The following is a 16,342-nucleotide window of genomic DNA, read 5'->3' on the forward strand; positions in this document are numbered from 1 at the left end:
TGCGAGGGCTTTCTCTAGTTGTGGCAAGCGGGGGCCACTCTTCATCGCGGTGCACGGGCTTCTCACTGTCGCGGCCTCTCTTGTTGCGGAGCACAGGCTCCAGACGCGCAGGCTCAGCAATTGTGGCTCACGGGCCTAGTTGCTCTGCGGCATGTGGGATCCTCCCAGACCAGGGCTCGAACCCGTGTCCCCTGCATTGGCAGGCAGACTCCCAACCACTGCGCCACCAGGGAAGCCCCGCTCTGGGTCTTAAAGGTAAAGATTATAGCATTAAGGATGACAGTTGCAGTAGTTTTGCATTCATGTTTATACATATATATGTCTATATATATGCATGTAGATATGCACCCTTTATCAGAAAAAAAGAATGCTTATATTTTCATTGTTGTCTCTTTTCATTTATTATTTTTTAATTGAAATACAGTTGATGTACAATATATGTTACAGGCGTACAACATAGTGATTCACAATTTTTTAAGGTTATACTCCATTTATAGTTATTATAAAATATTGGCTATATTCTCTGTGTTGTACAATATATCCTTGTAGCTTATTTTATACATAATAGTTTGTACCTCTTCATCCCACACCCTTATATTGCCCCTCCCCCTTTCCCCACTGGTAACGACTAGTTTGTTCTTTATATCTGTGAGTCTGTTTTTGTTGTTTTTGCTGTTATATTCACTAGTTTGTTGTATTTTTTGGATTCTAAATAAAAGTGATATCATACAGTACTTGTCTTTGACTTATTTCACTTAGCATAATACCCTACAAGTCCATCCATATCATTGCAAATGGCAAAATTTCATTCTTTTTAATGGCTGACTAGTATTCCATTGTTTGTATATATACCATATCGTCTTTATCCATTCATCTGTTGATGGACACTTAGGTTTGGTTCCATATCTTGGGAATTGTAAATAATGCTGCTATGAACATTGGGGTGCATGTATTTTTTCAAATTAGTGTTTTTGTGTTTTTCTGGATATATACCCAGGAGTAAAACTGTTGGGTCATGTGGTAGCTCTATTTTTAGTTTTCTGAGAAACCTCCATACTGCTTTCCCCAGTGGCTGCACCAATTTACACCCCAACAACAGTGTACAAGAGCTCCCTTTTCTCCACATCCTAGCTAATACTTGTTATTTGTGTTCTTTTTGATGATAGCCATTCTGACAGGCATGAGGTGGTATCTCATTGTGATTTTGATTTGCATTTCCCTGATGATTAGTGATGTTGAACATCTTTTCATGTGCCTGTTGGCCATCTATATACCTTCTTTGGGAAAATGTCTATTTAGGTCTTCTGCCCATTTTTCAAAAAAAAATTAATTAATTAACTAATTAATTAATTTTGGCTGCACTGGGTCTTTGTTGCTGCGCACAGGCTTTCTCTAGTTGCGGTGAGCGGGGGCTACTCTTTGTTGCGGTGTGTGGGCTTCTCATTGCCGTGGCTTCTCTTGTTGAGGAGCGCGGGCTCTAGGCGCGCGGGCTTCAGTAGTTGTGGTTCGCGGGCTTAGTTGCTCCATGGCATGTGGGATCTTTCTGGACCAGGGATTGAACCCGTGTCCCCTGCATTGGCAGGTGGATTCTTAACCACTGCACCACCAGGGAAGTCCCTGCCCATTTTTTAAATTAGGTTGTTTGTTTTCTTGATGTTGAGTTATATGAGCTGCTTGTATATTTTGGAAATTAATCCATCAGTAGTATCATTTGCAAATATTTTCTCCCAATCTGTAGGTTGTCTTTTTGTTTTGTTTATGGTTTTCTTTGCTGTGCGTAAGCTTTTAAGTTTAATTAGGTCTCATTTTATTTTTGCTTTTACTTCCTTTGCTTTAGGAGACAGATCCAAAAAAATATTGCTACAATTTATGTCAGAGTGTTCTCCCTATGATTTCTTCTAGTTTTATGGTTTCCAGTCTTACATTTAGGTCTTTAATACCTCTTGAGTTTATTTTTGTATATGGTGTTAGAGAATACTCTAATTTCATTCTTTTACACGTAGCTGTCCAGTTTTCCTAGCACCACTTATTGAAGACTGTTGTATATTCTTGCCTCCTTTGTCATAGATTGACTGTAAGTATATGGGTTTATTTCTGGGGTCTCTATTCTTTTCCATTGATCTAGGTATCTGTTTTTGTGCCAGTACCATACTGTTTTGATTATGTATCTTTGTAGCAAAGTCTGAAGTCAGGGAGTGTGATTCCTCCATCTCTGTTCTTCTTTCTCAAGATTGTTTTGCAGTAGTTTGGGGTTCTTATTTATACATATACATGTCTATACATATGCATGCAGATATCCATTCTTCATCAGAAAAAAATGCTTTTTAAAAAATAGAACTTTAGGGCTTCCCTGGTGGCGCAGTGGTTGAGAATCTGCCTGCCAATGCAGGGGACACGGGTTCGAGCCCTGGTCTGGGAAGATCCCGCATGCCGCGGAGCAACTGGGCCCGTGAGCCACAAATTACTGAGCCTGCGCGTCTGGAGCCTGTGCTCCGCAACGAGAGAGGCCACGATAGTGAGAGGCCCGCACACCGCGATGAAGAGTGGTCCCCACTTGCCACAACTAGAGAAAGCCCTCGCACAGAAACGAAGACCCAACACAGCAATCAATCAATCAATCAATAAATAAGAATGTGAATTTCTAAAAAAAAAAATAAAAAAATAAACATTAAAAAAAAAAAAAACTTTAAAAAATGTAAGTGCTGAATTATATCAAAATGTTTTCTGCATCTATTTGAGATGATCATGTGATTTTACTCTTTCAACTATTAATGTGATTTACAGAAGCTGATTTTTCTTTTTAGAAACCCTTTACATTTTGAAATATAGACACATTCAGAAAAGTGCATAAAATATAAATGTATAGTAAATAAGTATAAATAGAAAAATACTTGTAAAAAATACCCAAGTATAAGAAACAAAATATTGCCCTTAGTAACCGAGAGCCTCTCTGAGTGATATCTTTGAATGTCCCATCCCTATCAGAAGCATACTGACTTATATAGTAAATCACTTCACATGACTTTCTTTATAGTTTCCTCAACTATGTATGCATTTCGAAACAATAAAGTCTAGTTTTAGGGTTATTTTTATTCTTTTGCTGTTTTGATTTGATTTTTTATCATTCAGTTTTTCCTTTATTTGTATCTATATCCTATTTCTGTTCTTTTAATGATTATTGTAGCATGCATCCTCAACTGAAAATCTGGCTTAAGCAACCTATTTACTACTCCCTTAGAACACTATAATGCAGTTTCCTCCACTCCCAACTTATATGGTATAAGTTATGTAATTTAAATCTCTATATTTTTTAAGTTTATTATGAAATAAAAGGTACATATAGCAAAGCACACATAAAAGCACGTACTATTCAGTGATTCATTACCAAGTGAACACCTGTAAAACCACCCACCCAAGTCAAGAAAGAGAACACAGGCAGCAATCCAGAAACTTCTCTTGTGCTCTATTGCAATCACTAATCCCTTTCTCCTCAAAGGTAACCAACAGCGTGACACGTATGGTAATCTTTTCCTTGTTTCTTTTTTATGATTTTACTACAAAGCATTCATCTTTTAAGTCTACAATTTAGTTTTATCTTTTTTTAACTTTATATAAACAGGATCACACTATATTATTTTTTCACATCTGAATTCTTTGGATCCACATTATCTGTTTCAACCGTGTTGTTACATAGCTGTAATTAATCATTTCCACTTATTCATGCATATATCCATCATGTTGAATAAATAAACTCATTCTGTTGATTGAATTATTTATGGTTGAAGTAACTGTGAGTAGCACCATGAACATCCTTGTACATGTCTCTGGGTACACATATACACACATTTTTGTGTGATATATATACTGGTCGCCAAGCCCAAGTTCACCTACATTTCCTCCTATGTTAACTTCTAGAAGTTTTGTGTTATAGTTTTAGGTTCATGAACCATTTTGAATTAATTTTTGTGAAAGGTGTAAAGTTAGTGTCTAGACTTTTTACACATGGTTATCCATTGTTCCAGCATCATTTGTTAAAAAGACTATCCTTTCTCTATTGAATTGCCTTTATTCCTTTGTCAAACAATTGACTATATTTATGTGGGTGTATTTCTGGGCTCTCTGTTCTGTTCCATTTGTCTATTTGTCTATTTTTTCACCAATCCCACAATGTCTTGATAATTGTAGCTTTATAGTAAGTCTTGAAGTTGGGTAGTGTCAGTCCTCCGATTTTGGTCTCCTTCAGTATTGTGTTGGCTCTTCTGGGTCTTTTGCCTCTCCATATATACTTTAGAATCAGTTTGTCAATATCCACAAAATAACTTATTGGGGATTTAACTGGAATTGCATTGAATCTATAGATCAATTTGGGAAGAACTGACATCCCAGTGATATTGGGTCTTCCCATCCATGAACATGGAATCTCTCTCCATTTATTTTGTTCTTTGATTTCTTTCAACAGAGGTTTGTAGTTTTCTTCACATAGATCTTAGATATATTTTATTACATTTATACCTAAGTATTTCATTTTGGGGGGTGCTAATGTAAATGGTATTATTTTTAATTTCAAATTCTACTTCTCCATTGTTGGTAAAAGGGAAAGTGATTCACTTTTGCATATTAATCTTATATCCTGCAAACTTGCTATAATGACTTATTCCAGGAAGGTTTTTTTTTGTTTTTTTTTTGGTCAACTCTTTTAGTTTGCTACAAAGATGATCATATCATCTGCAAACAAACACGGTTTTATTTCTTCCTTCCAAACCTGTTTATCTTTTATTTCCTTTTCTTGTCTTATTGTATTAGCTAGGATGAGTGTAAATGGTGTTGTGTTTTTAATTTCAAATTTCCATTGTTCTTTTTGGTATACGGGTAAGCAACTCTCTATTTCGTTTGTCAGCCCGGCTAGGGTTTCATCAGTTTTATTGATCTTTTCATACACTCAGTTTTTGGTTTCACTGATTTTCTTTATTGTTTTCCTGTTTTCAACTTCATTGATTTCTGCTCTAGTTTTTTTTTTTTATTGGAGTATAATTGCTTTACAATGTTGTGTTAGTTTCTGTTGTACAGTGAAGTGAATCAGCTATATGTATACATATATCCCCTCCTTCTTGGCCCTCCCTCCTCACCCCCCATCCCACCCATCTAGGTCATCACAGAGCACCGAACTGAGCTCCCTGTGCTATACAGCCGGTTCCCACTAGCTATCTGTTTTACACATGGTAGTGTAATTATGTCAAACCTAATCTCCCAGTTCATCCCACCCTCCCCGTGTCCACACATCCATTCCCTACATCTGCGTTTCTATTCCTGTCCTGCAAATAGGTTCATTTGTACTATTTTTCTAGATTCCACGTATATGCATTAATATATATTTGTTTTATAACAATTATTTATTTTAATTATAAACACAAGATAAAGTAATGTGGAACCTAAAGTACAGTATTTAATTATTTATCTTAAAACATTTCTTTTGTGATAGCTGTTAATAGATTTGTAAGGAACAAAAAATGCCTTAGTCTACTAAAAAGAGTTTAATCTCAAAGGTGGTATGAAGTAAAACACATAATCAGCAAAATTCTTAGTTAACTTGTAGAAATGTACTTTATTTCATGCAAAGCTACATAATCCGATATTTTAACAGCTAATCAAATAAACATTTCAAAAAATTCATTACATCACAATAAGTTAAAATACTACAAAGCAATTCCAAGTCCATGAGTTTGTCAAAACCAAACTAAGAGAACATTATGCATAGATAAGGCCAAAGATGCTAACTTACTTATAGGTAGCACTTTGCAGGTTTGTTCAAATACATATTTAGTGAGAATCTGCAGAGAAAAATAGTTACATCTACAACCCATTAGTCAGAAAGGACAACATGTGCCATTACATACCAGGTAGTAGTAGCTGATTAAAGATAAATTGGCATCATGCACCAGAAATGAACATAATGAACATTTTGAAAATTATGATCAGATGCACATTTGAAAGACTTATCTTCTATTTCACCTAATCCACTGAATTAGATAAATAACAAGTACTTTATTAATGCAACACAGAAATTAGGCATTTGGTATACTTTGCTTGGGTACTGGTATATATAAAAAGATACTGAAGAGATGTAGGAGTATTTCAAACTCATACTGGACTACTGAACTTTAGAGTATTGCCCTAAGGAATTAGGTTCTGGGCAGAACTTATTTGAGAAAGATTTTTAAACTACTTAAAAGCAATGCTACACTTAGTTACTTACAAAAACATTTTATAAAAATTAAATACCAGAAGGTAACAACATCAATATTAGAGCTCTTTTTTCAACGCTATAATTTATAAACATATATATTAGATTACAGTAATTTAAAAGACAGGTCCACATGTTCTCTATCTTCTAAACGAGAAAAATCCTTCAAGTTGTGTTCAAAATATGGACAAAAACAAATCCATTGGATTGCTTTAAAAAAAAAAAAAAGTCTCTCCCCTACAATTTGGTGTACTAAGTAGGGAAGATGCTAGCCAGCATTCTTTTGAGAAATACAGCTCTAAGTGATTAGGTTGATAAGATTTATGTCAATAATATCAACTCCAAAATGGTGTTGTACAGTCAGATGAACAAATTATGACTTTATTCTCCATATGTCTGCCACAGTAAACCATTCTTTCTACTCTTTTGCACTAAGTACAGTAAAAATCTCCTTTTGCAAAATGATGTGAGATCAGGATAATCACAAAAGAAAAGATTTTCACAGGAAAAAAGGTTAATTCTCACCAGGAAGTGTGTTAAAAACAAAAGTCTTTTAGGATATCTATGAGAAGAGGAACATGCCAATATTCTTGCTTTATTAACAAATTTAAAATTGTGATCAACCTCAATGGACAAATCTTTTGAAAGTGAAAATAAAATGTTAGGAAAACCAGGCTGAACACGAAAGGAATTAGGGGTGAGGCTATGTTCCCATTGCAATGGGACTGGCGATGGGACAGGGCTAGTGGCTGCTCTGATGGTGGAGATGGCTCACAGGACCTGGTCTCCAGGAGTTAGTACAGGGGATAACACTGCCTAGTCTTCCAGGTCTCTGAGCAGGAAAAAAGTCACTGAGTTGGAAAGAAGTACCCCACACAAAGGGAATTCACAATTCAGAAGGCTTCCTGTAACCCTCTCATATTGTTCCAACCTCTCTTTAATGAAAACTTTGACAATGATGTATATTATTTACGAACTCCTTTTCATAAACAGAAGCCTCAAGGTTCTTAATGTTTTGGGTTTGTTTGGTGGTTTTGTTTTTAACAATTACTGGTTTTGGAAGTCTAATTTTATGTTAAAACATTTACACTGAGAATAATTCATTTTACTGAAGTGTCCTACTTAGTGGAGAAAAAGACAACACACTGAGCTAGCAACCATCACATTTACATTCAGATGTTGCTTAGTTGTCTAGCAAAATCTATTTCACTACTTTAAGTGCAATACTGCTATTCAAGTAGTGGGATCTGTAGTAAGAACCTTCTGAGTGTACTGATCATCAAAAACAACTGTACACAAAGAACAAACGGAAAAAAACTCTGTCAGCACATTAGAAGTCATACTATAAAGAGAGGCTTCAGAGAGGAAGGAAGGTATAAAAGGAATGAAGGGAAGAAGGAAGAAAAGAAAGGAAAGATAAAACTCTAAATTCATTTACTTCTCAACATTTAGAATTTAATACAATACAATCCATTGTATTTTGGAGATTCAAGTATGTTAAGATTTTTCAGGGACATGTTTTGCCTCTAGTGCAAATATATTTATCCCTGTGATTTTTCAGGCATTGCCCACACAAATCACAAGTATAAATCTCACATTACTGAACAGTGTGAATTATAATTATAGAGAGCTTATTTTTCCTTTAAAATAGTAATCAACACAAAAATCAAGAACATTCTCTAAATCTACTAAAGGTATAAAAAAATGAGGTTTGCTATTGTACATCAATGAATCCCTTCATTGATATTCTAAAGTATACTTAAAAAACACTCACACTGACTTTCCTATCCACATTTAATTTCATTTGGGCACACAACCAGCATAAATTTAAGAACTGATAATCTAATCAAATAGTAGTGTCCAAAAACAAATCAATTGGCAGCATTTTTTTAAAGAAAGTTTCGATTGTCAAACTCTCTGATCTATTCTTTATAAATGAAAAACCCTTGAATGTTCTGATTTAGCTCTTACCACTCTTGTGAAATGAGGACCTCTTGTGTGATGAAATTATTCCAAAGCCCCTGTGTTCATTTGGTAAGAGAACAAATTCTAATAATTAGGCTTATTTTAATAATGATTTTTATAAAAGTGCTCTATTGATAATAAGAAATTACTGATATAGTTACAAAAGTTAATGAGCAACTTACAGATTCATGAAATTAACAGATTATTAATTGTTATTTTCTGCAATGGTTATTTTGAACTACTGGCTTAGAATAGCCTTACCTAACATTATTTAGAAAAATAATTTAGAAAATTTAACCAGATATCTATTATTATGTAAGCAACACCTCAAAAGGTAATTGCCAGAAGTAATTCTTCAAGAAATGTACTTTGCATGTAAAGTGTATGAATTTAGTAGTAACGTTTTGCAGTAGATATCATTATATTTTAATATGCTTCTCAAAACAGAAAACTTTTGTTCTTATTACAGTTTTTTACAAGGTGGCTTAATGAACATTAACTCACTTCCCCAGCAATGAACTCTTAGTCTTCAGGGGTTAAAGCATTACCTTCTAAACACAAATTTACTTAGCTAGGTAACCTTCTTATATGATCATATATGAAATCCTGTAAGATAAATTCTGCTTAAAAAGTTGAATACTCTTGATCACTTAAACAACCAAAAATTATTTTGGAAATAACTCAAAAGTTATTATAATCATAAAAAATTTAACAATAAAATAAAGTAGTACATTCCTTTACATATTTCTATCAATATACCTTAGGGTATTATAAGTTATAAACGTAACTGGATCATTTCTTCTCTTTTTCTGCTTCTATTTCTACAATAGCATCTGAGTTTCATGATAAAACCTGATGAGAAACAATATTATACTTAAGGAAAATATTCCAAAGTAAACCTAAAGACTGAATAATAAAACAATATTACTTGCACAGGATTTGATTAATTATTCCCAAAAGAGCTTTTGCTCTGGGAATTTGTAAGCATCTCTGTAATAATAAGAAACTGGACCCCTTCCTGGGGTTATCCTTTTCCCATCCACTATCTTCAAATAACAAAACCAGCAGAGCTAACAACTTATTTGTCTTTTTAAACGTCACCATATAAACAAACATCAACTCAATACCCTCACAATAGCTTTGTGAGGTAGATCAGTAGGTAAAGAGCAAGAGTCCTCTTCATTTTGAAAATGAAGAAATTGAGGCACTGAATGGTTACATGATTTGCCCAAGGTTTCAATGGTCAATCATGGAATTTCAAACAGTGTTAAATTATCTCTGCTCCTGGCCTACTGCTCTCTAACCATGCTTCACAATAAAAGGCTGTGTGTGTGTGTGTTCTTAAATAAGCAGTCTATATAATCTTCAGTTGAGAGTAAAATCTATCCATTGATAATTATTTTAAAAGGGATCTAATCTCAAAGTTCATAAAAATTTGAGAAAATCAGATAATTAGGATGATACACTATTCCTCTCAGTAACTGCATAAAACTGTGGCTTTAAAAAAATTTACATGATAACATTAAGAAAAGAGGAAAATAAAACATTTAAAATTATGATTCAGGGAAAAACTACCCTCAAGAAACATATAATCAAATTTGACTATATAATTCATCTTCAAACTGGGCCACTACTAAAAGTTACGTGGGATAATAGTGTTAAACTAAGACAGCCATGGGCAAGCTCAAGTAGAGTCACCACTGGGTGAATCCAAGGTATGGATTCTCAGAGTTGCAAATATTTCAGGGACATAACTCTCTGCAAACATGTTGTGCTCAACTATAGTCACTGTGCAATAAAACACTGATGATTTAAAACATAATACCTAACTTTGGCTTAAACACAGAGTTTAAAAAGTTCAATTTTAAATAATAACATGTTTAACCAACAAGTTACTACACATCTCCATTCTAAACTTGTTTTCTGTTTTCTATAAACTATAATTTAACTGTTAGTAATAACAGTAAATGGATTGACTTTTTACCTTTGAATAACCAGATATTGTTTTTCAAAAGGAATAAACAGGCACCTTTCAAAAGCAGAGAATTTTGTGGGACTCTTTGGTTATTAAAAAACCCCACTATTTACCATTAATAATTACGATTCTCCTTGAATGGAATAATCAACTCAAATCAATATGCTAGATGACAAAGGTGAACACCTCTCTCTGAAATGAAAATGTTTTACAAAGCAATACCAAAGGCATAAGACAATTTCCAGTTACCACCAAAGACTGAAAGAATACATCACCTGATTATAGTACACATGCTGAAGATACAAACACTATCAGTTGAAGGATAATCTTAATTATACATGCAAAAACCTAACTAATTTGCATACAGCAGTGAAAAAGAGCTTTCTACATTCAGTTATGTCTGGTAAGTAAGCTGTGTTTTAAGACATGGGTTTTGTAAATATGGTTGTTATTGAGGTGTCCATCTCTCTGGGAAATAAAGGATCAACATACTCTTTAGAAACAGCAAATATGTAAATCACAATAATAAAACTGTATAATATTATTCAGTTATAACTTATGGCTTCCTTGGACCTTTGAAACAACTTTCCTGAAAAAAATTAATCTGAAACAAACTGAACTACATGTTTTCAACATATACTGATCTTAATCATGAATTAAATCCTTCCACTGTAACTGTACTTCTAAGGCAGACACTTCAGGAATGGTATGTAACAAACCTTATTAGAAAAGATGATACTCTATTCAATGAACAATAAACTATTATTACTAAGATCCCATTAATTTTTAGTGCCTTTTTTATCCTGACACTTTTCACTGAGAGTTCAGTGTAAATTCTAGGGCATACAGATGTTCATAAAGACTGAACTTATGTGTTGATCTTGGTTAGTTATTCCATATATTCTTAGAGATTTTAAACATCATCAAATATTCTGCTGCGAGACATTGAGAGGTATCGTCCACCAGGCTGATACCTGAAAGGTGGATAAAGAAATGATCTGAGGCATCAAAAATAAAGAAGGAGAGAAAAACAAGGACACATTAAAAGGAAGTGGCTACATAATTTGTAAGAACTGTAAAATCTACTCAGTAGCTGAAATCAGGAACCTATTATCCAAGAATATTATCCCAAAGGGATTTACCTAATTATAAATCAACCAATGACTGTTTTAGAGCCTATGACATATGACACATATGGCGGGGTGAGAGATGTAAAAAGAAAGGAGTGGGGAGATGTAAAATACATCATGGAACTTAACAGATTTAATAACTATTCTAGATTGTTGAATATAAATAGAATATTCTTTTTGCTATTTATAGGCAATACTATAGCAAATATCTTCATGCATATGATGTTTTGCTTTTGTTTAATTATTTCTACATAGTATAGTAGCTAAAAGCACAGACTCTGTAGCCAGAGTCCTGGGGTTTAAATGCCTGACTTTGTCATTTACAAGCTGTGTGATCCTGGGTAAGTTACTGAGCCTCTCTGGATGCAAATTCAATTGGACTTATAACCATAAAATACAATTACTGTTGTTAAAGTGCTTAGAATAGTGTGCCACCCAGTTATACCTATGTAAACTATTGCTAAATATGATACATTTCATAAATGGGATTGTCAGAAATAGGCATATAAATACTGTTAAGATTCTACCAAATGATTTCAATTCTTTTTGTTATTTATCATATTACTAGTAGTAGTTTGCGAAGATACTAATTTCAATCACCACCACTAGATGCTATAATTTTTTAAATACAAAAGCATTAGAAGGTATTAAAAGGTTTCAAAGGTTACTTAATATGCTTTTTATTAGTAGTAAAGATGAATACTTTCCTTATGTTTACCTCATCAAGTCAGAATGTTATTAACATTTCAGAGGAATGCTGGAGCCAAAATGATAAGCTGGAACTTACCTTCCTGATTCAGATTCAAGAGGATCATCAGTGAATGTTTCTGCATTAAAATCCAAAGGTTCTGCATCTTGGAGGAGTTCTATTCGGTCCCTTTCAGTCCTATTATTAGCCCTGGTATATTTGGATGCTGCTGCAAAAGAAGAAAAAAATGTCCACTTTCTATTGCCTTTACGGGTCACAGTCTATGGACTCACAGAAAGAAAAGTCAAGATTATAAAGGATCTGAATTTTGATTGTAAAGACAATATTAAGAAAAGATAACTACGTAGTTATCTTAAAATTAGATTAAAATGATTAATAGTATGATAGAAAATAACAAGGAAAAGTTCTCCCTTGTATGTAGTCTAAGCTCAGAAGCAGCTATAGTGCAAAGACTCAATATGAATCAGAATTAGTATTTAACTATGGTATCATAACAGTGAAATTGTTCATAATCAAATTAAGTTTCAGCTGGTTGCACACTGAATACAGGGGGTGCTACATCTCACTTCTCGGCTAGGATTTTAAGGTGTAATCAACTCAAACTCTTCAAAAAAGGCCTGAGTCTTTTTCCCATGAAGCAAGAGTTTAGGGCAGTAATGTCCAACAGAAATAAATTCCAAGCCCCGTATTTACTTTTTACTAGTAGATACATTAAAAAAGTAAAAAGAAATAGGTGAAATTCATCTTAATATATTTAATTTAACTCAGTATATCCAAAATATTATCATTTCAATATGGGGCACCAGCTACACTGCAAATGCTCAACAGCCGTATGTGGCTAATGGTTACCATCCCGGTCAGCACAGATCTAGAGAACTAATCCCTTCTCTACGTGAATGGGGTTTTCTTCATAAACAACCTAAATTTTCACAATGTTATTTTGAGCAGCTCAACAGCTTCAAAAAAACTGTAATATAGGTGGTCTTTTTGAAAATTTAAGGCAAGCCAATTCTCTCATATTTCTGTCATCTTGGACTCTGCCCTTTACCATTTCTCTCATTCATTCAGCAAATATTGGTTGCCTACCACATGCCAGTTTCTAACTCATCATCCTAAGGCTTTGTGTTTCCTCTTCTCTTAACCATTCTCCATACTCCCAGATCTCTGCACTCTGTTAACTCCAAATCCATGATAAACTTCCAAATCTCTTTGTGGAATCCTCCCTCTATCTTCTAGCTTTAACTGAAACTTTAGTTTTCTCCTACTTCTTCTACGCTAAATCTCATCCAAACACATCCTTTCTTCTTTATCTCCAGGGTCATCTCAAGGGTGCTTATTTTATGCCCTCATCATTTTTTGACTGCATTACTGAAACAGACACTAAACTGGTTTCTGTCTCACTTCCCTGGAAATCATGCTTTATATAGATGTCAAACTCATCTTCCTAAACCAAAAATCTGAGCATGCTTCTTTCCATATTGAAATCTTATCTTTGGGATAAAATCTAAACTTCTAAGCATAATACCTGTTTCCCGACTATCTCTGTAGCCTCGCCTCTCATCAGGCCTCTCATACTTTAGGCTCTAGTCATAGAGAAAAACCTACATTTCCCCAAAGGTTCTCTCATGTCACTCATTCTTCCTTCTGCCTAAAACCCCTTCACCTGGCTAAGTACTACTTATTCCTAAATAGTGTTTCTTTATAACAGAAATCTGTTCCCAATAAAGAATTCTTTTTCCATCCCCTAAGCTGAGTTCCCTCAGCATCAGGCATGCACCCTTACACTCTCTCAGCATCCCTGCATCTCCCCCAAAGACAAACAACCTCTGCCTTCTACTCAGTGCTGGATCCTGGGAATTCACATTCCCAGAAGCAGATGGCAGGGTCAAGGATGTGGGGAGGTTTCCAAACCCAACCCACTGACCAATGTCTTCTACCTGATATTGGTCCCTCACTAAATTATAGGCAAACCAAGGATGGAAGTTATCTTCTTTGTATTCCTGTATTCCTGGGGAAGTACCTGATACATATGGGTCAATCAGTAACTTATTATAAAAATGACTGAATAGCCTGAAAAATATCTAGGTAAATAGAAATCAGTACCTGCCTACAATGTGCCTGGGATAAGTACTATTATTTAGGTAGTGTAATTACAACTATTCACTTGATGTCCCAGATGTCTCCTTCTTCTACCAGAATGCATATTTGAGTTTCTCCTTCCTCTCATACACTGAGGGATGAAAAAAGTAAAGTCACTGCAGAACCACATTTATGGTCTATAAAGGCATTTCTGGATGGGTAACTAATCCTGTCTCCATGCAAGCAAGCATAAGAAAAAAATTTCTTAGAAAACTAGACAATAAACTACTTACATCGGTTGGTACTAATATCTGAGAAGTTTGATTCTTTTGGGTCAATATGAACATTTCTGTTTCTAGTGGAATCTTCTCTACTGTGTCCATAACGTTCTTTCCATTCCTAGGAAAGAAACACAAATGATTATATAACACAAGAACACACAGTCAGAAAATAATTCATCAGTGATAACAGATTTAGATTACATATGTAGAGTAACATAATCTAATTCTTTTTCATCAGGAATTCATCAGATAATCAGTATAATTAGCACAGTGCCTTTAGAAATCATAGATAAATACTTTTCTTATCTCTAAATGCTTTTAATAGTTGCCAAACTTAACTTGAATGAAGATATTTATAGACATTTTTGCTAGCTATGATTATTTTAAGTTATTGAATTCTATCTAAAATGTCAAAATAATTTTACAACTACAATAAGGTTACCTTGACCATGTAAGAGTTATGATAACTCATAGTAATTAATGAGATGTTAATAAAATTTTCTCTCACCCAAATAAACTACAAATCGTAGAGACTTGAAAAGTCATTTCTGATAGCAAAATTAGAGTTGTATACAAACATAATTAGGTAATGACTCACGTGGCATTGTGTCTTAACTGCACTAAAACCTTATTAACTGGGATTCTACTCATTAAATTCTTAGAATTGAAAGGAACTTTAGAGGTCCTAATTAAGCCTCCTATGCAGTGCAGGGTTTCATTCTAAAATAACCATGCCAGATACCATTTGGCTCTCTTACTAGAAGACATGGACATTTCTATGTGTGATCATCCCACTGCAATTCTGGTAAACTGTGGAAGCTTTCACAAAGAGGTGAACTCTATTTCCAGTCACGTCTGCTCTTTTGTTCTAGTTATGCCTTCTGAAATAAAGACCAAGTCTCCCTTTACATAACATACACTAAAATACACGAAGACAACTATCATGTCTCCTGAGTCTTCACTTCTCCGGTAATGGACACACTCAGGTGTTGAAAATTTGTGGTAACTGTGACTAGATTTTTCTCATTTTTTGCCTTTTCAATTCTCTAGGAGGTCAGTTTGCCTCAGGAAATGAAGGACTAAGGAAAAATTAAAGAGGAATAAAATTAATGCCATATTACAAAAAAAATTATGTCATAATTTTTGTCAAAATTATTACATAATTTTCAAGCAATCAAAATCACTTTAATAGCAAGATTGCATGAATTTATTCACTTATTCAATAAATATTTACTGAGCACCTACTCTAGGCAAGAAACTGCTAGATGCTGGACATGAAGTAATTTATTACTAATGACTTTTTAGAACAGGTCTGACAGGATACCTACATGTACATCTGAAACTATTAAAACTGCTTTTCTGTAAAAATACATCCTATGTCTTTTTCCCACTGTTTGTAGCCAATTATTCTAAATCAATAAGATTCTTATGATATTTTACATTAATCTTTAGGTTACAGAAATTTAATAAGTACGGTACTTACTCTTCGTCGATTTTCACCTTCTTCTTGCCGTTGCCTTTTTCTCTTCTCTAGAGACAGAAAAGTGGTCTCAAATTTGGTATAACATGGCTTAATTAGATGTAGAGTAACTGAAGTAAAGGTATCAGGCTATGACCAATTTCCTTTAAATTACTATGAAGTCAAAGGTAATAGGTTATTGTTGGAAAGAACTGGAGAGGTCACCTAACTCCACAGAGAATACTTTCTCTACTTTTGTTGGAGATGGCCCTTTAGGCTCTGCCTAAACAGTTTTAGTGAGGAAGAACTTCTTCCCCATGGTGAGTTGAAATTTGTTTCTCTGCAACTTCTCTTTTTATGTCTTGTCTTCTAAATTAAGTTCATACTTCTTTCTGCATAAGAGTCTTTTCCATTACTCTCTTCTGGCTATATACTCAGTGGTTTTTTTCCATAAGATATGCCCTTCACACTCATTCTGGCTGTCCTAGATTCCTTCAGACTTA

At 34.2% G+C, this 16,342-nt stretch overlaps 1 protein-coding gene across 9 annotated transcripts in view; it reads right to left on the reverse strand.

Annotated features, from left to right (window-relative positions):
* The window catches only part of LMBRD2 (LMBR1 domain containing 2), a 51,566-nt gene continuing 35,224 nt past the window's right edge, over positions 1-16,342 (reverse strand). For 3 of the 9 annotated variants that reach the window (XM_057540845.1, XM_057540844.1, XM_057540846.1), the window contains exons 16-19: positions 15,864-15,910; positions 14,393-14,498; positions 12,099-12,228; positions 5-248 (exon numbers count right to left, since the gene is read on the reverse strand). In XM_057540845.1, coding sequence (XP_057396828.1) covers positions 128-248; positions 12,099-12,228; positions 14,393-14,498; positions 15,864-15,910 — 404 coding nt within the window. In that variant the 3' untranslated portion in view covers positions 5-127. Of the gene's footprint in view, positions 249-5,575; positions 11,180-12,098; positions 12,229-14,392; positions 14,499-15,863; positions 15,911-16,342 lie in introns of those variants that run through there. The other 6 variants (XM_057540848.1, XM_057540847.1, XM_007192213.3 and 3 more) reach the window with 6 other exon arrangements.

The sequence above is a fragment of the Balaenoptera acutorostrata genome, chromosome 2 (assembly GCF_949987535.1).
Source record: "Balaenoptera acutorostrata chromosome 2, mBalAcu1.1, whole genome shotgun sequence".
NCBI lineage: Eukaryota > Metazoa > Chordata > Mammalia > Artiodactyla > Balaenopteridae > Balaenoptera > Balaenoptera acutorostrata.